A 21235-nucleotide genomic window follows, 5' to 3' on the forward strand; every position below is an offset into this window, starting at 1 on the left:
TCACTGCAGCTTCATCTCAAACATGTTTAAAATATGACATCATAATCTACCATGAGATAAAATCTGGTATATCTTCATAAGTATTTAGAAAATCTGCCTAGTGGCCCAAATTGCAAGATTATCCAAACAATTTAGTACAACAGCATTTGACGTTGTTGAGGGGACCCCACTTTGAAATACTTTGTGAACCCCATCCTTAGCACTGTCATACTTTTAGTTCACATTTTATTTAGTAAACAATAAAAGCATTTAAAAAGTTCTTCAAAAGTACTCGATATTAATTCATGTTGGCACAAAATTATTCACATAAATATCCTACAATATGAGTTATTGACCTCTATCCCAGAATATTCTGTTTGTTTGTTTGTTTTTTCACTCTTGGCTCATAACAGACACTGACAGATTTGCTCATTTCATTTTCATTGTTAATAGTGAAGAGTAGTGTAAATGCTGAGTTATTGGGGACATCCTGTTTTCCACACCCTGTTGGACTTGGCTGAATGGTTGGGCTATAAGATGGATGGAGTGGTGACCGCCGCAACCAGTCAGCACAATCTGTTCATCCCCGTCAGAGAAAAGATGAGGAGTTCCCTTCCCTTGATGCGCCCACGTCACTGATAAATAATGAGGGAATAATAAACAGTCAACCACCTGTCGGACCCGCGGCACAATGAGGCGGCCCATTAGGATCCTCTCATGCATGGGTAACATATTTACTCAATCCCCTTTCACTTAACGAAGCAGAAAGAGCTCCAAGACAATGGTTAAGTTCATCTATTTGGTAAAGCGATATATAAAATTCCTGAAAATCCTATACATTTCTACATTTATTTAGGAGTTGCAGAGCACGAAAACCCACTTGTCATTGCGCCTTGTTTTTGTTTTCAAGATTGTTGCGTGCAAATGTTGGCCACAGTGAAACTCTTGGAGTTAAGTCATTTCTCCAGAAAAGGATACAACGTGACACGTAACAATGTTAGAAGTATGTCACATGACATGACCCGACTTATGAGCCACACACAATTTCATACACTTGGCTATAGATTTTTACGACAAACTGATTATTATAATAGGTAATCTTGCTCCTGTGGGCATCATACAAAGCTATAAACAAATGATTGTTTATTTTTTATATATACAGAGATATAAGTGTCAGGAGGGAAGAAAAGGAGAGCGATTATTAATTTTACAAGTGTTTAATTTAAACCATTACAACTTTTTAACAAATAGTAAGTCTAATTTGCGCGTCACAGCATGATCTAATAATAATGTATAATACATGGCCCAGTAATGGAGTGGAATGTATTTTAATATCTTCTAATGAGTATCCGAAGCCCTGCGGGATAATCACATGAAAATGACAAGTGGCTGCACGACGAGACAGAGAGGTGTTGTTGATTTGCTGGTGATATATATATGAGATGAGCTTTAATTCAGCAGTAACCAGCCGTCCCTTTTCTTTTTTTCTCTTTTCTTTTTCTAAACCCGGCCTGGTAAAGGAGCAGGGACGTGGCAAGCTTGCAAAGCTCGTAGAAATTCGTCTCGGTCAGCCAGAGCTGCCCATGCTTCCTGCTAACCATCTGCTTATAGCGCTAACAAAAGGGGGATTTCAGGCAGCCAAGTAAAGGAATATGCTCATAAAAAAGCTTTGAAGGTCTCGTTAGTGATTGAAGGTGTAGATGCGCGGCCGCGGCGCTTAACGCCTGTTTGCGCGTCTCTGCGCTGCAGAAGAGGACGCACCTCTGATAAGCGCTGACTCTCTGTAAAGGATCATTTCACGGAGGCGTTCCCTTTTTAATCACCGGATTGTGGTCAGTTTATATTTGACTGGTGTAGAATACACTTAGAGTTACTTGAACTGATCCTAAATGATAGAAATGAACGCTTTACTTGAATGGGAAATATCAATGAATAAGAAACCCGCGTATGCACATAACTTCAAGTAGCCCACATTTTTCTCACTCCTACTAAAACTGGTCTCTCTGGCAGAAGTTTTATCCTCTTAAAACCTGGTGCAATTTTTTTTTCTTGTTGCTTTGGGCCGCCGTTAAGAAATTAAATATCATGATATACACAACGTGTAGCCCACGCCAGGTCGTTAAAAGACTAAAATGAGACATATTTTATTTCTAACCTAAATATTCGTCAACTTTAATGTTGCAAGCAGACTTAAATGCACTTGTAATCATCTGTTTTTAAAAGTAAAAAATGTGTTGATGTTGCGTTGTTTTTTGTTTTATAGTAAATTGAAAAGGGATGTAAAGGTGGAAAACTGGTTATTAAAAAAACAATTTGGGCTTCAGAAATGAAGACATAAATTAAACGGTTATGGGAAATCTTAAAGAAATGAAACGTAACTTCTGCATTAAAAAAATAATAACTTTCTTTTAAGCGGACTGCAAACGGTAACAATCTTACGTTTTTCCTTTCTTCTGCCCAGCAACACATTTTCGCCTGATTGCTTTGCTTTAACGGGTTTTCAGGGTAAAGCTGACAGAACACGACTATCAGGCTCCAAGTCGCTTTAATGCGAGTTTTATATGGGTCTCTCGGTGTTCACTCATATGAATGCGTTTTAAATCAAATCACAGATGCACTTTTATTCAGTTGGTTAAAATAGCAGAACAAAACCGTCTTTAGAAATAAAGCTTTTTTTTATTCCACCGGGCTTTTTTTCTGGAAGACGAGAGGGAAGAGAGAAAGGCCGAGGGGCGCCTCCCTCGCAGCTGAGGGTGACAGTTAGTTCATGGTTAACAGGATCAGGAGCGCACGGCTCAGGCCGCACACTTCTCCTGTATGTGCGCCCCGAGCAGGCTGGGCGCTCTGAATGAAGTCTGCGCAAAAAGAGTGATATTTAACACATCTGTTAAAGCGTTTTGATAGCAGAAATCCGTTTAAGACATTATTCCATGACGACGGCCAGATTGAGTGTTGAAAATCCTATGAAACTCTAAAACTGATTTACATGAGAGATGCTGCGAATCCCCGCAACGAATGTGAGTGCGGAATATATATATATATATATATATATATATATATATATATATATATATATATATATATATATATATATATATATATATATATATATATTATATATATATATATATATTATATATATATATATATATAAAACGCACCCATTTTTTTATTGTTTTAAAAACATGATGTTTTTGTCAATATTCTTAATGTTTATCTTTGCACTGATCAAAAACGAAATAAAAAGCCCTGCATAATACTGGGGCAGGCTGAAGGGAGAAGATATCTTTGTCATTAAAAGTCCCTTTTATAATGCCTGAATCTAAAGATTGCTCTTTAATTAGGCTGATTGCCTCTGCCAGACAAAACAAATTCAAAGGAAACTGGTCAACGTGCAAAATTGATGACTAAGACTCCTTTGTGCTCTTTACATTGAGTACTGCTTGCTTATGAAGTCTAATGCAATCATAAATTCCCTCCTCTGGCCAATCAGCGGGCCGGGGGATGCGGCATGAAAGAGACCCATGTGGAGAACTTTGTTGAGCTCCATTGTTGCGGCTGTCAGGCCTGCGAGGAGAGCCGGGGGGTGGGGGGGGCGGTTGCTATAAAACTCATGTCCCCTGAGCGAGGAAGACCACAGTTAAACAACAATTCACAGGACTGCTTCACTTGACACACGGAGAAGACAACTATCTGAGTTCACACGGTGTGTTTACTTCCTCCAAGTCGGGACCATGATGATCCCCAGCGTGCTGTCTCCGTCTGCGCTGTACCCGGGGCTGTACCGGCCCTCCGCGGCCCCGCCGCCGCACCACAGCGGCCCGCCCGCCTTCAGCAGCCACTCCAGCTTCCTGGTGGAGGACCTGCTCCGGATAAGCCGGCCCGCCGCCTTCATCAGCCGGAGCGGCCCGCCGGCCTGCAGCGCGTCCCCGCCCAGCCTGGCCTTCAGCGGCGCGCAGCGCGCACTGGCCACCGCCGCGGTTACGCGCGACCTCTGCTCGTCCAAAACGTCGCTGCCAAGCAGCAAGGACCCGACTTTTCTCAAGTTTGGAGTGAGCGCCATCCTCGCCCCGTCACCAAAGACTGGTGAGTATATTAGGCAGCAGACGTCACATGCTTTTACACTTTTATGACTGTTATAACTTTGTCTTCATCCGTGACTGATCCAACATGTTTGTGCGTTTCCTCCGCAGCGTCTTCTCCTCCTCCCTCAATCCACAGCCTGCACACCAAGACATTTCCCGTCCCCTGCTTTGACTTTCACCCAATATTCAGGACACCTTATTTACCAGGTAGGTGCCACTTTTTACTGCCTTGATAAATCTGTCATGTGCTTATGGAATATAAACGTGAATCTATGTCACTCCTGTCATATATTTAAACGACACTGATGAAGAAAGGGGACAAATAGCCAGAAAAGAAGAAAATATCTGTCTTAAGCCTGAATTATGGTTCCGCGTTAAATCGACGGCGTAGTCTACGGCGTAGGGGTGCGTATCGCCGCGTACCTTACGCCGTAGGCTCTGCGTTGGTGTAACGCGGGACCATAAATCAGCCTTTACTAATGGGGAGCGCAGACTGTGGCTCCTGCCAGGGCCAAACCCACCCACCCCCTAATTAACCAATTATCCCAAATCGTCACGGTCTAAATTTGAGGCGGGGTGGCGAGTTATAGTCCTCCTTGCTTCCCATTGGGGGCTGATTTGGCATTTCCTTGGCCCCGCGTTTTCCCACAGCGCTCGGGGGGCCACCGGGCCAACAAAGCCCCTCACTACCGTGACCAATGCGGTCAGCTCCCACCGGGCAGAGCCACCCACACACCCAGGAGAGTGACTTTTACCAGGCGGGCGAAAGGCGTCAACCAGTCATGCACTAATTTTCCTATTAGGCACCATTGAGAAAGTTCAACATTCTCACAAGACCACATAGCGCGTCCTTGTTAGGGATTCCGCTGCGGCCGCTGCAGCCGCTATAGAGGGGAGTCCAGTCCTGCACGAGGGTGCACGAGTAAAGCAAGGCTTCGCAATCTCACCTGCAACCCAAACTGTCCCAGCTGCATGGGGAAAGTTATTTCTCTGCATGCTGCATGGCCCATAGGATAGGTTACCAGTGACCCGCAGTCCTCCGCCGGTGTCCTAAACGCTCCTCTCCTCTAAACCCGGCCCAATCAACGAGGTGAGATAAAGAATAATCCCTTAGAAAAGTCTATAAAGTCGCTAGTCCGGGCTTTCATTCAGACAAATCATAATGGAGATGGAGTCTTTTCATAAGCTCGACTGAATGCCTGAACAAAACAACTCCAGCGTTCTGAATAGCTTTTCGTGTTCATTTAATGAAAATGATTTGAGGGCACGGAGGAAAAAAAAAAGCAAAAAAAAGCGCCATTCCCCTCCACTCTGCACCCCCCCGCCGGGCATCAGTATTCTGGTATGCAGTTGTGTTTAGTTTGAAAGTGTAAATCTCCCTTTGTTGCCATAATATATGGCCTTCGCCGCCTGTCCAGAGTCTTTTCTGCGTTAGTTCATTACTACACAATTACCGTTCACGGTTTATTAACTCCTCTATCCGCCCTCACAGGGCTCCTTAAAGGATATGCTACCTCTTTACCATACCAATGCGGTTGAGGACCGGCCAATGTGCTAATTAGTCACCTCGTGCCATTTCACTCCAAACTAGACGTATTGCTCAGTTCCAAAACAGGGAAGCTATGGTCTTAAGGATGAATCATTATATTCATATGAGCTTTTTGAAGTCCAAGAGTTTCTTAAGATATTTAGAGCTCCATATTTCCTATATTTTCTTAATTCTATTTAAGGTTGGTTTTAAAGATGTGAAGATCTAATTCCCCTGGTGTTTGCATTGCAGCATCTTCCTCCGTGGTTCCAATCCCGGGGACCTTTTCCTGGCCTCTGGCCGCCAGAGGGAAACCTCGCAGAGGGATGCTCAGGAGGGCCGTGTTCTCCGACGTCCAGCGCAAAGCCTTGGAGAAAATGTTCCAGAAACAGAAATACATCAGCAAACCAGACAGGAAGAAACTGGCTTCTAAACTGGCCCTCAAGGACTCGCAGGTAATTTAATCCCCCCTGAACTGTTTACAATCTGCGTCGTGCGTAAAGACACTGTTGCGCATCCTCACTGTGCCGAGTGCTGAATTTAACTCTCATATCCTCCCCAATCCCACAGGTGAAAATTTGGTTTCAGAACCGGCGGATGAAGTGGAGGAACTCAAAGGAAAGAGAGCTGTTATCCTCTGGTGGCTGTCGTGAACAGACGCTGCCCACCAAGGCCAACCCGCACCCGGACCTGAGCGACGTGGGCAAGAAGTCCTCGGCCGAGTACGACGAGGACGAGGAGGAGGAAGAGGAGTTCGGGAGAGGGAGGAGGAGGCCGGCAGAGTCCAGCATCTCCTCCCCTTCTCTCTCCAGCAAGCACTCGGACTTCTCAGAGTCAGACGAAGAAGAAATAACAGTATCTTAACGCATTTTATTCAGCAAATGCGGAGTTTTTCTTTCTTCTTTGTCATTTGCGCGCCCCTGGCACTATGATCAGATTGATTAGAAGCTGCTGCCCCGAAACGAGATCCCACAACTTTCACAGTTAGTTTCACTTAAATATTCAGCTTCATCTGTGGCCGTGGTCAGGCTCTGCTTCTGAGACACAGTTTGCTGTTTTGCACAGCTTTGTTCAGTTGTACAGTATTTTGTACAATTTTTGTATGGAAATTTTATGCCAAGAGTATTGTTACTTTTGCTTTGACATTGAATAGAGTCGTTTATTGAAAAATGTAGCTATGTCTTTAATTTATATGAATTTGTTTAAAAGGTATGTTGTATTATGGGCTGTATATATGTTTATTTCAAACTTTTTGTACAAGAAACCAAATAAAATTGTAAATTCAACATCAATAGTGTGTTTCATAAAAAAATGCAACAATATTCAGTCATAAATAATTTTTATTGAATGACAATAACTTAAGACTACAGTGATGTCAGATTTGATTCTCAGAGGTGGACAGACAAGTGATGACAAACTGCATCAATTTGCTCCGACGTAAAGACTGTACACAAAATACTCATTTTCAAGTATTGTACCAAATCTTCTAGAAAAAGTCATCAAAATGCTGAAAGATTATCAACTATTTACAAAGTTATGTTACATATAAAAAAATGTACATGGCTAAGAAGGCTAAACATTCATTAAGTTTGTGAGTAATAAAGGACAGACTAGTAAAAGGCTTCATCGTCCAGACCTCTCGGAGCAGGCTTCACAAACACAATCACGCTCATTGTGCTTACAAAGACAGTAGCAGGACAGCGTTCATGAAATACGCAAACATACACACAAAAGACCCCCCCACTCCTCCAACAAAAAACATCCCAAAAACAACAAAAAATCCATTGACCACAAATCAGGCGCCGTGATAACTGCTAGAGGGACAAACACACGTCCGGCTCCCGGCTTCATTCTGGAGATGTGAATGAATGTTGCATAGGATAGGTGACAAACTTTGAAAGTGATGGACCGCATCTCTCAGGCTATAAACACTGGCCTGTCCCTCCCTGAAGGCAGGCTGGGAACCTCAAAGTACCACATTTTTAAAGTCACGAAAAAGTCAAACTCTTGTCTTTCAACCACGGGTACCTTTACAAACTTTAACGTCATCTCTCATGTCACTATAAACAAAGCAGCTTATACACATGTATTCACTTATTCAACATGTTAGGAGTTTGAATCCCAGTCATTGTAGGGGGGAAAGCACAATTGAAGATGAAGAGGACGAGGTACAAAATCAAACACCCAGTCGACCCCACAGCAGGTTCGGCTTTCAAGCACCGACGCACATCTAAATACTCTTTTATTCTAGAGTTTCAAAAATATTTACAGTCTCCTCAGCACCAGGTCACACATGCAAACAACTTTTATCTGAAACCCAAAGCACTGCTTCTCATTCACCCTGATGGCATCTGTGACTGACATGACGAGAGGTCAGCGGCTGCAGTCTCCACTCGGAGCCCGACTCGGAGCCCTGTTAAGTGTACAGCCATGTAGACAGATAAATAATCAGCTAATGCACATACATCTGCTATAAAAAAGAATAAGGCTTTGTTTGTTTGTTTTCTAGAAATCAGTCAAGCACCAAAATACTTGTGCTACAGCAGCCTGCGTGGGCTCATGTGCACAGAGAGCTCGGAGGATTGTTGAGGACTCGTGACAAGAGTGGATGAGGCGTTGTTTAAAAAAAAATGACACGGAAAGTTAGATGGATGAGGAGGACATCATCTAGAGGGTTAAAAGAATAAATCTCACCAAAGTCAACACCGACTTCAAAAGTAGGTTCCACTTCCTGTTGGTTATTGACTAAAAACACTTTCGTTGAGCATTTTGCCCTCGCCCTTTAAACATGCGAGATGTTTTCCAGCCGGCCTGACGGAGGGGTGTCCCGTAAATAAAGCATGTTTGTTTTATCTGTGATCCATTTCTTTCTGGAAAAAGTGCTTTTCAGCGGCTTTGGGCTGGGTTTAAGGATATTACTGCTGAGGACACCGTTAGATGTAGTGTTTGTGTTTTATTTACCATCGCTGATGGTGTAGGAAGTGTTTTCTCCTAAAGAGTCTGTGTGGCATCGTGTGGAGTTGAGTTGCTCAAACAGACCTGCTGCGGCTGCAAGTCGTCTCTGTGGCCAGATTTTGGTTGTACGACATCCAAAAGGCAGTTTTGAAACTCTAAACTCGTGTTGTTAAACGTTGTGGGTGCGCTGGGATGGATATGGTCTGGATAAGTTATCCCAGGGAACCAACATGACAGGTGGAAGAGAAAACCCAGAACCGTGTAATGATATGATGGGAGAGTAACTCGTGTGGTGACCGCTAAGCTACGGGACTGAACATTTACTTCAACTCCATTTATCTTGTAGCGATCACAGAGACGAGTTGAGCGGTGGAGGCCGATTAGGAGGAGAAACGACTGCCCTGCACACCCCAGGAGCAGCAGATGGTCGCGGATCACTCCAGCTCCAGAGATGAGGGCCTCTGTCGCCATCTGCAGGCAGCTCTGGTGCACTGAAATTAGGCAGGACGAAGGGGATCTGGGTGTGAGTTGGGGGCTCCTGGCTGGTGATAATGGCGGTAATGACGCCTCACCAACAGGGACAGGCTGTGCTTTTATCACAACAGTCTGAAAAACATGCCAGGCAGGAGCCACGGGCCACAGCGGTGGGAAGAGAAAAGCAAAGCAGTGCTCTTGTTGCCTGTTTGCTGATATGCAGTTTTTAGATATTTCTTTTTTATTTCAAACATTTGGGTTACCTGCACCCAAGTGGAGGTGGCTGCATTTTCTATACCAGGACTTCTCACAATGAGAACGGCAGAAAAATGTCTTTCGCGACAAACATCCCTGTGTTCTGACGGGATCACAAGGTGGACTCCAGCGAAGAGTCCAGGATGTCGTCTTGGTGACTGTTGCTGTTGGAGTCACTGTCGTAGCTCTGCGGGCTTGACGACGTCGCAGCTTCCTTCAGACGCATCAGCATGCTCATCTGTTGGCACAAACGTAGCACTTAAACCTCTGCCTCCATTCAAAGGTTTCAAACACTAGGGAATGTTGATGCTCTTGAGCATCCAGCCTTCTCACCAGCGGGTCTGCGTCACTGTCGCTCTGAGGCAGCTCCTTCCTGACCCCCTCTCTCGGGGCAGAGTAGCCGTCAAAGCCCACGTCCTCTGGGCGGAGCTGGAGCAGCGGAGGCCAGTCACCTGGAGGGGGAGTGGAGGACCAGGGGTACGTGTCGATCACCCAGGCTGCCGGGTCCTCCCACGCAGCCCTGCGGCCATACAGCTGCAGACAGAGGGAGAGAGATGGTTATCATATACAGTAAAAATATAACAATAATTACTGAATTACTGTTTTATTGGCAGGTCAAGAGGAGATCTTTCATAATTGTGCCAGGTATAACATTTTCCTTTAGCAAAACTAACAAATATAAACAAAAATACATTCCCAAAATGAATGTTCTGTTAGACCCCCAAAAAATAAGAAAAAATCTGTATTAACAGCAGTCCTTAGCCAGTCTACGTCACTCATTGATCAGGGAATAGATTCCTGATGGACAATATACAGGACTGTCTCAGAAAATTAGAATATTGTGATAAAGTTCTTTATTTTCTGTAATGCAATTAAAAAAACAAAAATTTCATACATTCTGGATTCATTACAAATCAACTGAAATACTGCAAGCCTTTTATTATTTTAATATTGCTGATTATGGCTTACAGTTTAAGATTAAGATTCCCAGAATATTCTAATTTTTTGAGATAGGATATTTGAGTTTTCTTAAGCTGTAAGCCATGATCAGCAATATTAAAATAATAAAAGGCTTGCAATATTTCAGTGGATTTGTAATGAATCCAGAATGTATGACATTTTTGCATTACAGAAAATAAAGGACTTTATCACAATATTCTAATTTTCTGAGACAGTCCTGTATATTGTCCATCAGGAATCTATTCCCTGCAGCCATGGACCAGTTCTCAGCATCTGTTAGATGAGAGCCAGGCAGAGATGAAAGCTTTGCCCGGCCACCCTGGTCCTGGAAAGGGCTTCCGGCTTCCGGCTCGTGTAGCCAAACCTTTACGGATAATCCAGAACTTTGCAGTGTGTCTGGTTTTCAATAAACCTAAAAGGACTCTTTAACCTGCACTGGCTCCCAGCGGCAGCTCAAATCAAATTTCCCATCTACTTTAACTCAATTATACACTGGCTGTTCTGCTCACAGCAACACCGTCTGGCAGTTTCATCGCTACGTACACGGCCCAGTCTGACTAACCTGCAGTCCCTCGCGTACGGCCTCCAGCATGTAGGGAATGATGGAGTAATTCCAGAGATCGGTGAACCAAACCCTGGACCCCTCCACGTCCATGGGACATGACAGAAACAGGCGCGGCCCTGTGAGTCGCAAAGTCCAGATGAAACAGAGATTATTTCAGTGCCGGCATGAATTAACTGATCATTCTCCTTCTGTAAGTCTTTTTACCGATGGTGACGTCAGAGGAGCTGTGAGTCTCCAGGAAGCGGTTGAGGTGGTGCCAGACCCGCGGGATCCAGTCGATGATCTTCACCAGCTCCACGTTGCGTGTTCGGCTGCTGATCTCCATCTCGATCAGTTTCCTTCTCAAGTAGCGACCAAGGAATCCTTTTACTGGCTCCATGTGGTTGGCACATAGCACCCATCTGCAAGATCACACCAATGTTTCAGAGGTTTCAAAATAATAATTACAAAATTATTCATGTTTATAAACATTTAGCTATCGGAGGCAGATTTGGTTTACCTGAAGTTGTGGTGAAGCTGTAGGTTGGGGGCAGACGATGTGGCTTGGCTCATGGTGCCGATGATGTAGGGGCTGAGATGAGAAAAAACACCTTATGATTCAGTCTCACTGGACACTTTATATACATTTCACTCTGCTTTGGCAGCTCTGTCTTTTGTGTTTGCGTCTGAACTGACCAGTGCTGGTAGCTGCAGTTGAAGAGGCCGTTAAAGATCTCTCCCAGTGAACTGACATGGTGCAGGTTGTCCAGAATGACCACCAGGGGGCTCTCGGCCCCCGGGACGCGGCTGCACTGCTCCGCCAGGCCCGACAGGTACTGATGCAGCTCCTGCAGACGGGAGAGTTCTGTTAGTTCAACTGTTAAAAGGACACGAGAGCCCTGCAGATAAATGTGCTTCGATTTTAATCCTTTCATTTCTCTGCCTCTGAAAAAACTGGAAACATGAAATAGATACCATTTGTGAGTTTAAACCTTCAGGTTACAATGGCTTAAATGAAACTAAGACTACATATATGAAATGCACTGGTACTTTATTTTGAACCTCTCATGTGAATTTGATTTCAAAATAACTTAACATGTCAGAACTAGAAACAGAAAAGGAACATTTGAATATTAGCTCCAAAATACAGCTGTTGGAATATCTTCTGATCACTTTTTTAGCAGATGAAAGCATGTAGAACTGAGAGCCATTTACTTTGCTGGACTTGTGGTCCACGTTGAAAGTGACGATGGCATTTGGGGTCAGAGGTCGGCCCTCGCGCAGCAGGAGGTGTCGAGACAGCTGATTGGCCAGGTGGGTCTTCCCTGTGCCGCTGGGGCCCGACAGGATGACCCGCCTGTGCTCCTTCAGCAGGGAGATGTAGCGCAGCAGCATCGGCTTCGGGATCAGCGTGTCAAACACCAGCGAGTCCACATTTTCAGTGCTTGCACCTGGACACACGCACAAGGATGTTTCCATCAAGCAATAACAACTTCAGTCGCAATTATATGTCAACCAAATGAAGTTAAATGATTAAACATTTCTATCCATTTGGATAACTGGACAAAGATTGAATTATATCTCAGTACACGTTAACATGATGGACTTTTGTAACACTTTCTGCTTCATCCAGAGTAGAACAAGGACGGTGCAGTGTTAAGATGCTCTTGTACCTTTGAGCTGGATGTTGATGGTGTTGTCTCCCACCAGGTAGCCGCAGGGCAGCAGCTCGGGGGTGCTGGCGGCCGTGGGGCTGCTGGGCCGATGGATGTCGCCGATGTTGTAACCCTGCACGCTGTCTGTGCTCAGGCCCAGCTGGCTCACGGGGTCCACATGAGTGATGTACTCCTGCCGGAGACAAAGCTCAAGTTTCTTAGCCCCGAATTCTGCTGAACAGAAGCTAATTCCATCATAACAGACAGTCCTCTCCTCCAAAGATACTTCATTAGTATCATAAGGAGAAAGATTAAAAAAAAAAAGAAATTAGCTGCCAACTGAAAACGACCAACAAAAGTAGGAAACCGAGTAAACTGAGACGAAGCTGGTTATTAATCTGTTAAATCACTTATCATCGTTTCATTTTTAGTGGCCAGATATTTAAAATAACCTTTTAAACAGCTGCTTTTCTATTTTGTGATATGTTTTTTTTTACATTTGCCCGACATCATTCAACACATATACAGTACAGACCAAAAGTCTCATAAACCTTCTCATTCAAACAAATGGGGATATATACATATATAACGTGTGTATATATACACACATTATATATATATATATATATATATATATATATATATATATATATATATATATATATATATATATATATATATATATATATATATATATATATATAATGTGTGTATATATATATATATATATATATATATATATATATATATATATATATATATATATATATATATATATATATATATATATATACATACATACATACATACACATTTTGTAGTAGTATGTTATTTTTATTACAATATTTGAACTTCAATCATACAGAACCATCAATGAGGTTTAATGATCACATCATCGCAGCTGTTTGTGTGGGTTTACCTTGAAAAGGCGTCGGACTACTCCATCCAGGACATCCCATTTGGTTTTACCGCTCACGCCAATGCGGCCAATCAGAAAATGTCTCAGCTGGCCCTCCTGAGAAGGGGAAAGGGGTTTTTGTCAATCCAAAAGTAACTTTTCACAATAGCAAAGCCGTAAAATAATAAACGGGACTCGCCTCTCCCCACTTGCTCTCCTCATCCAGACTGACAACGATCTTCACGTGTCGGCCCTCCTTCCTCCCTCCCTCTCCGCCGGTGTCGTCCAGCAGCATGTCTGACAGGAAGGAAGAGTAGGTCACACAAGGGTTTTTTATATTTGCTTTGCAATTGTTACACAAAGGTCTGTTTAGAGGAAAACAAACAAAACAGTGTTGTTCCTCCGGGACCTTCAGTTAAACCTGGTCTGTATGTCATGTTAACTTCCCCCGTGATCACCGGTGAGATCTGCAGCTTACCCAGGCTGGTGGACTCGCTGGCGGCCAGGTTGAGGCTGTGCTGGCCCAGGCCGGGGCCCGGGGTCTGGCTGTGCGTGTGCGGGGGAGGAGAGGATGAGATGGAGGCCTGCGAGCCAGTCCTGCTGCCTTGAGTCTCCAGCTTCAGACGGTCATTCTCCACCTTCAGTTTCTCAATCTGCAGCTGACAGACACACACAAGTTACCGACTTCAGCCTTTTAAAGTCATCCCTGAAAATCCTGAGCTTATATCTCTCTGGTCAATGCTCTCCATCATATTTCTGCTACCAATAACTAGATGAAAGAGATCTGGAATGCTGCCCCCCCTCCCTGTTTGTATGCGTCTGCAGACCTGCATGCGGTTCATGGCCTCCCGCAGCTGGTCCAGTTGGTGTGCAGAGCTGAGGGCCTCCAGGCGGATATCGGTCAGCTTCATTTCCTTCTCCCTGAGTTCACTTCGCAGCTGCATAACCGTCTCCGCCTCACTGTCCAAGCACTCTGACAATCTGTGCAGGGGGGAATAACATGATCCAAAGACTTTAAATGCAGTGATTTGATCCGAGTCTGGCTTGTAGTGCACATCCAGGTTAAGTAGCTGTCAATCTGAAGATACGTACAGCGTGTTGGAGTGTGTATTCCTGAGCATGTGGCTTGTGGTCGAGGTGCCGTTGTGGGGCAGCTTGGGGGAAGAAGGCAAGGACGAGTCCGTCATCTCCTCGATGTCTGAATGAGAGGAAGCCGACTTGGGAGATTTCTTTTTGGCGAAGGCTTGTTTGAAGGAGCTTCGCAGCTGCAAGGATAAAGTAAAAAAAAAAAGGATGGTTAGCATGCAAAGTTCCTGAAAAACCACACAGCTCGGAGGGAGAGAAGTGCGTGCCAGGGAAAGTGGGGGAAAATGACTCCAGAAAAGTGCACGTGAGTCGTGGGGAGAAAAGGAATTTTGGATCGATCTTCTTATGACTGACTTAAAGCTGTAACTCCAGTTACATTTACCCCAAGAGTTTCTCCGAGGTTCTGTTCGTGCTCATGTGATTAAAGAGCATTTTAAACCCTGAAAAAGAAGGTTTTATATGTAACTGTTGTGACTTAAAAATGTTCAAGTCCTTTTCCTGAAGCATCGGTAGCTTTGAAATTAACACAATGCATTCAAAGGTCAACCAAAAAATATCTTTTGTAAAATCTGTGTACTTTTATGCAAGAAGGAGAAATCCACTGTGAATACTTGGGTCTACTTGGGTTCGTAGTCACTTTGATACGCGAGCTCGGTCAGCAGCGCCGTTTATCTCACAGTATTTAAGTGGATTTTTCCTTAAATGAGCCAGCTTAAGTGTCATAAGAGTTGTTTTTTTTAAGGAAGGCAGTGTAGAAAAGGAGAGGAGTGAAACTACGGTGGTGAAAAGGTTGGCAGGAGGAGTAGGAAGAAAAAAAAAAGGTTAGTAAGGCTAGAAAGTGCAGGTGTTAAGCTTCTCTTGTTTCTTTCATTTCACATGGCATACCACTCTTACCTCGTAGACCTGCCACAAGAAGCGAAGCACAGGAAGACAGAGAGACAAAACAGCACATGTTCATATGGGTCCGGCTGTGTTAGTGTGGGGGGTGGGGGTGGGGTTGGGGGGGGGGGATTGAACTAGAATCCTCCACTGAACTAAATGTAATTGGACTTCCAGGCCAGGCATGAAAATAGGGGTCTTTCATGATTTACTGTGAAGCCCTCAGCCCATGCAGCCCCTACACTTTACATGACACACACACAGTGGGAGCAGCACCTGCATGCAGGAGCCTCCTGTGGGGTCTACAAACACACACACACACAGGCGGATCATTGGTATCACTGAACTACAGCAGGACACTGCCCAAGCCGTCTTTTAACAACCCAGCTAAAAACATCCGGATAAGTTGTCAACCGCTACAGGGGGCCAAGTTTCAGGCTACGGGAGGGGAGAAGTTAAAAGGCTGCGTACATCGTCATCTTTGACCCGTCCTCCGGTGCACAGAAGTGTCTTTCAACAAAACAGAAGACAAGTTTATATCTGGGGCGGTAAGTGAGAGTTCATGATGCTTTCTGAATGATGATAAGTTAGAGAAGAGCTACCGTAAAATACTAAACACTACTGAAGTATTGACTTGGTCATTTGTGACAACTGCAAAGCAAATTCAGCCAAAACATCCTTCTTTTGTTTGTTTTCCATCTGCAAATGACCAAACCAAATCCATCATTACCTGGTTTATCTACAGTGTATGAGGTCAGTATATTCACCTTTTCCCCTGTGAAAGATGGCTAAGGGGGAGAAACCCAAACATGTGACACGGACACTCAAAGCGGAGACAATCAGAGTAAACCTCACCGGCTCTTAGAAACTCAGCACGCCCACAGTAAAGTTGTTTAACTGTCCACCCTCTTACCCAGTTCTTCTTGTTCTTCTTCTTGTTCTTGGCATCCGTGTCCATGTTGGAGCCCACGCTGGAGTGGCTGGTGGCGCTGGCGACGCTGCTGACGCTGTCGGAGGAGTGCTGCCGCCTGATGCGCAGGTCTGGCTGCTGATTCTGGTGCTGCTGCTGCGGACTGCCGTTCCCGCTGGCTGAGGACACGCAGGACAGGGACGGCATTTATTTGCTTGATAAATGTAGTCGACGCTACAAGCGTCCAACAAGCGAATGTTTGTGCCTCCCGTAATCTTCAGCCCGTGCAAACACACAGTTTTAGAGCAGAGGATGGCTGATATAAAGGATGACAATTATTGTGTTTGGTTTTTTGTTTTTAGAGATGGTAGCTGGTCCACATGGCACCTAGACATCCAAGGTCTGATTTAAGAAAACAGAAAAGCATGCTTTGTGCCTCCTTCCTGATTATTTCCAGGTTTTTATGACTCAACAATCATCCCAGCTGCAGATAAAGCAGCAGTCGGCCCTGATGCCTCAGCTCATACTCTCCTCGTTTGCAATAGAAAGAAAGTAAACTTTATTTAAATTGCACTTTTCACAGATAAAAATGCATGTGTAACACATGATAACAATATAATCATACAACCATGTCTCTAACCTCTGCAGGGTCTTTCGGTCTGAACTTTGTTCACATTGACAGAAGCAGGACACCAAAAACAACCGGCTTCCTTAAAAAAGTCTCAAGTTTGGTAAAACAGCGCTGCCGCTTTGGTGTTAAATTGCCAAGTAAGGGAACATTAGCATCCATTCATGGCTGAACACGTGAGAGAAAATGAGGCCCGTGCATGTGAGCAAAGCTGGCCGAAAGGAAGGCTCGTGCACTTTTCTGGGTTTGTGTTGAGAAACAAGTTTCGTGGTTCAGGCAGACTGTAGGGTTGCAGCGTAACACCACTCTCTCAGAAAGTGCAACAGCACACTGCTTTTCTTCACTTTGACCAGATATTTTATTTGTACTATATTCAAACTCTAACATATTTGTGAAATGCCTAGTAAAAAAACCCCTAACAAATGAAGATTTGTGTAAAACTGTACCTGTCCGGTTGCCTTTAGGTGCAAGTTCAGGGGTGTTGATAACTCCGTTGATGGCAGCTTGAGCAACGGCGTTCTGCTTCTTCAGCAGCTCGATGGTCTTCCTCAGATCGTTCAGCTCAGAGTCCTTCACAGACACAAAGAGAGGAGCGTCAAGACAAGAAAATCATCTCCATACACTTTGGATGTGAAGTTTGATTTCTGGTTTCACCTTCTGCTCTGCTGTCAAAGTAAGACTCTTCAATCTGATGGTCATGTTGCCCAGACTCTGCTCAAATGCTGCCACCAGGTGAGCCTGTAGAGGTGAGGGGGTGAAAGTACAGAGAGAAGGATGTTGATGAAAACTGTAAAGGGAAAAAAAAAATACAAATCCAACCAGGCCACCAGGTTTTAACCAAAGTTCACACTCAACTTCCTAAGATTTCCAGCACAAGCTGAAGCGATTAAAGACTTTGTGAGGTGAAAAGTTGTTCTCATACACCTCTTTGAGAGTTGACTCATGAGAGGAAGCAAGCCTGGCCTGCATCTCAGTTTTTCACCGTGACTTCCATCTGTGGAGGGATTACAGCATAAAGGGAACCAGGTCCCTGCGTCGCTCGCTGCAGGCTGGCGGCGGCTTGATGCCATGAAAAAAGAGAAAATGAGCTGCGGGCGCCGCACTAACGGGGCTACCGCTGAGAAGATGAGGGTCGATACTGTTGGCTCAGAGTATATGTGAATAAAAACATATGAAACAGCGGCGTCCTTGAGAGGAACAGCAGCCGAGGAGGAAATATTAGAGCCGTTAACAAGCTTTAACCTTGGGGCCAAAACCCAAACATGATGTCATGTCACCCTAAAACCAGAACAAAATACAAAAACCTCAGCAAACCCAAATAATCGTACAAAATAATAACACCCTTAAACACCAGTGGTGAAAACAGCCCTCGGAGCTGGAGCTGCTCGCTCAGTCGAGGCCGAAGGCATATCAAGATGTTCCAGCTCCTCTCTGAAAACAGTCTGGTTCGTCTTTCTGCCGTCACTTAGACACTTGAGACTTTGTGAAACGACCCTCCAACAGCGTGAGCATGAAGAAAATCAGGTGGAAACTAAATTAAAATGGCAGATTTAAAGAGACGAGAGTAAAATATAGAAAGAAAATTTGCAAATATATTCCCAACAAAAGATCTGCAAACTTCTGAATGTGAAAGTCGAGTTCGGCGTTAACAGATGTGCGAGTGCAAGTTGTGACGTTTGCAATAGGAAATGTTCTCAGATCTTCTCCCCCCTGGGCTCCGAGGCATGCTCAGATAATTCATCATCCATCTGTGTCATGTAATCAAATATTTGAGCAAAGAGCCGCCCCTCCCCCTCGCCGCAGCCTGCTGCGTCCTCTATCTGCGTTTATCTTTCAACGCTCATACCACGCGTCACTGTATCCAGGCGTCAGGGGCAGTAAATCTGCAGTCCACATCTGGGACAGTCCCCCCGCAGTGTGCTGAGACTTGAGTCCTCGCCGTAATCTTACACCTTCGCCTCCCTCCCTCCCTCCCACGGTAAAATCCATCAGCGTGGACTCACTCAGGTAGCTGATTGCAAGCGGAGCGTGGCGAGATTGTGCAACATGGGAAGGAGGCTGGCAGAGATGATTGTGTCTAGAAATGCTTGAAGAGATTTTCAGATGGCTGTAAAATTATACCTCCTGACATTAAAGTGCTTCGTGAGAGCCATCTATCCAGTATTAGTGAACCCCAGCGTTTGGAAAAATATTTAAGTTCGTGACAAGACAAGATTGTTTTTTGTAAAAAGACGCCTGCAGGTTACAGCTCACTGAATGCATGTGATTTAGAGAAGAATCATGCTTCTTTCCTTTTTTCTATTCTGTTGCTACGGCAGCATTCAAAAAATAAATCCTTCTACAACCTGATGGTTTCCTGTAAAACCTCAAAGTTTGCAAAAAAATCTTTTCTTAAACTTTTAAGGGAACTGAAACATGAAATAAAGTCTTATGAGAGGTTAAACCTTCAGCTTTTTCCAGACGTATAAATATTTTAGTCTATTTAGTCTTTAAAACGCTGATGCAACATGTGTGCTGTTCCTGCACATATGTGGCATCCGGTCTTAGTATTCAGCATTTACAAGCTTTTAAAAAGCACAATTACTTTTTTAATACCACTGTTGGTACTAATACTGGAAGGAAAAGGTGAATATGTTGGAATAAGTTCTTTCAGGGTGTGTTGAAGTTTTTTCCTTTACTTACATTGGCACTCAGCTGTGTCGTGAGGGCGGAAACCTTTTCCTGGGAGGCGTCCAGCTCCCGGCGCAGCTTACGGATCTACAGATACAAAAAAAAAAAGAAAAGAGGAGCATGACATCAAAGAGCAGCAGACCTGCTCCACATAGGTAATGAAAGTCACATGGAAGAAACGAGCGAGGGGAGGCTCCCAGACCGGAGCTCCCATATGTTCAGGTTCAGAGATGAAACACTGCCAGAGCATAAAAGAGCACACGCAGGTGTGCACAGGTGCTCAGAGCGGAACTGGAGCCTGTTACACGCTCGGCCACAGAAGGGCTACACAAGTAACTGGATACAAGTGTGAAAACATCCCCGTGTTTCAACAGGTCCGGCCTCCGCACGCAGAAAATTAGAGAGGCGATGTGGGCGGGCCCATGCTTACCTCCGACTGAGACTTCTCCTCGTTCTGAAAAATCAAACAGCAGAAGAGAAAACCATTAGATGACAGACTGACGAGATCGTGAAGCGCTCTAATGAAAAAGAAGACTTGCTCAATCTGCCCGAGGTCAGACTGCACAGGTTTTTTTTTTAGTTTTTTTTCCAGCTCTGCGGAGATGAGCTTTATAAACTGTGGAGGATATTGTCTGGCATGATACGTCTGGGAAGCAGGACTATCCACCTGAAGGCATTTAACTGGGAACAATGGCAAGGGAAGGCAGGGAAGCAAATACACACACGGTGTACAAAGAGCTGGGGGGTGGGGGGGGTGGCGACACACACTTGCACGAACACAACACGCCCTGTTGCTGTTTTCCACCTGGACATGCAACACCCACATTTACATGTAGACAGGCTGACCGGGCAGTGAAACCTCATCTGGAAGAGTTTTCCTGAACTTTTTTATCTACCGTGTTTTTAATGAGAGTGGATGGCCAGTTGTTGCCGTGTTTGCAGATTAATTACGTGTTTAAACTGGAGTCAGTGCACAGGCTTTTCGTATTTCTTATTTCGACTAGAATTAGAAACATCTTCTGGATCAGCTGCTGCTTAAAAACGTCTCCAATGTGGACTCTCTTGCATGTTCAAGCAACTTTTAATGTTCCAGTTCAGGGAACACTACCTGGCAGAACATTTGTTAACTAATGATTTTTTCACGCAGTTCAGCACCGAAACTGGTTTTGGCAGCTGAATGTGTCTGTGCTCGTGTAAGTGTGTCTGTGCTGCAGCATGTGGTTTACAAAGTGGCATCTATCCACACATGAGCAACACACCCAAACGGAGCCGTGTCTGTCTCTCACTCTCTCTCTTCCTCTCACACACACACAACTAATCCTAGTAACACACACTGCCAAGACACCAAGAGCTCTCACTCTGAGCTAAAACCTGGACTAACTAAGTTAGGCAGCATTTCAGGCGATGTTCTTCCTTAAAAAGAGACTCCATTAATCGTAATAAACAATGTTGGCAATAGGATGCATTAACTCCTGCTGAATTAGATGACGTGGAGGTTTTCTAGATATAAAAACACATATATTCCCATCAATCACGCACAACTCAGCGATAAACTCCAACGTCCCGCAGGCCTGCTGCTCCTCATTCCTACCGTTTGATGCCAGGATGTGACGGTTCCCGTCAGGGATAAAGTCGCCATCATTTTGCCTCCGCTCGTTTCCCTGCTCTGATTCCCAGACCGCGACTGTCTGGCTCAGAGGACCAGACAGTGTTTGGAGCCGCTCTGCTA

General features: G+C 44.5%; 2 protein-coding genes across 13 annotated transcripts in view; one reads left to right on the forward strand and one right to left on the reverse strand.

The window, feature by feature from the left end:
- Positions 1–3614: 3614 nt before the first annotated feature.
- On the forward strand, positions 3615–6811 carry dbx1a (developing brain homeobox 1a). Its single transcript, XM_061708824.1, has 4 exons — positions 3615–4065; positions 4173–4271; positions 5845–6047; positions 6163–6811. Exons 1-4 carry the CDS (start codon positions 3714–3716, stop codon positions 6454–6456), a joined length of 948 nt encoding a protein of 315 aa, XP_061564808.1. The 5' UTR covers positions 3615–3713; the 3' UTR covers positions 6457–6811.
- Positions 6812–6914: 103 nt separating this feature from the next.
- nav2a (neuron navigator 2a) overlaps positions 6915–21235 on the reverse strand; it is a 249424-nt gene continuing 235103 nt past the window's right edge. For 11 of the 12 annotated variants that reach the window (XM_061737815.1, XM_061737788.1, XM_061737743.1 and 8 more), the window contains 18 exons: positions 19937–19960; positions 19519–19593; positions 17491–17574; positions 17283–17406; positions 16212–16387; positions 14426–14598; positions 14161–14314; positions 13812–13992; positions 13533–13630; positions 13355–13450; positions 12454–12628; positions 11996–12231; positions 11477–11628; positions 11301–11372; positions 11006–11202; positions 10799–10917; positions 9610–9810; positions 6915–9514 (listed from right to left, as the gene is read on the reverse strand). In XM_061737815.1, coding sequence (XP_061593799.1) covers positions 9389–9514; positions 9610–9810; positions 10799–10917; positions 11006–11202; positions 11301–11372; positions 11477–11628; positions 11996–12231; positions 12454–12628; positions 13355–13450; positions 13533–13630; positions 13812–13992; positions 14161–14314; positions 14426–14598; positions 16212–16387; positions 17283–17406; positions 17491–17574; positions 19519–19593; positions 19937–19960 — 2463 coding nt within the window. In that variant the 3' untranslated portion in view covers positions 6915–9388. The remainder of the gene's footprint in view (positions 9515–9609; positions 9811–10798; positions 10918–11005; positions 11203–11300; positions 11373–11476; positions 11629–11995; positions 12232–12453; positions 12629–13354; positions 13451–13532; positions 13631–13811; positions 13993–14160; positions 14315–14425; positions 14599–16211; positions 16388–17282; positions 17407–17490; positions 17575–19518; positions 19594–19936; positions 19961–21235) is intronic. The other variant, XM_061737752.1, reaches the window with a different exon arrangement.

The sequence above is a fragment of the Cololabis saira genome, chromosome 2, assembly GCF_033807715.1.
Source record: "Cololabis saira isolate AMF1-May2022 chromosome 2, fColSai1.1, whole genome shotgun sequence".
Lineage (NCBI taxonomy): Eukaryota > Metazoa > Chordata > Actinopteri > Beloniformes > Belonidae > Cololabis > Cololabis saira.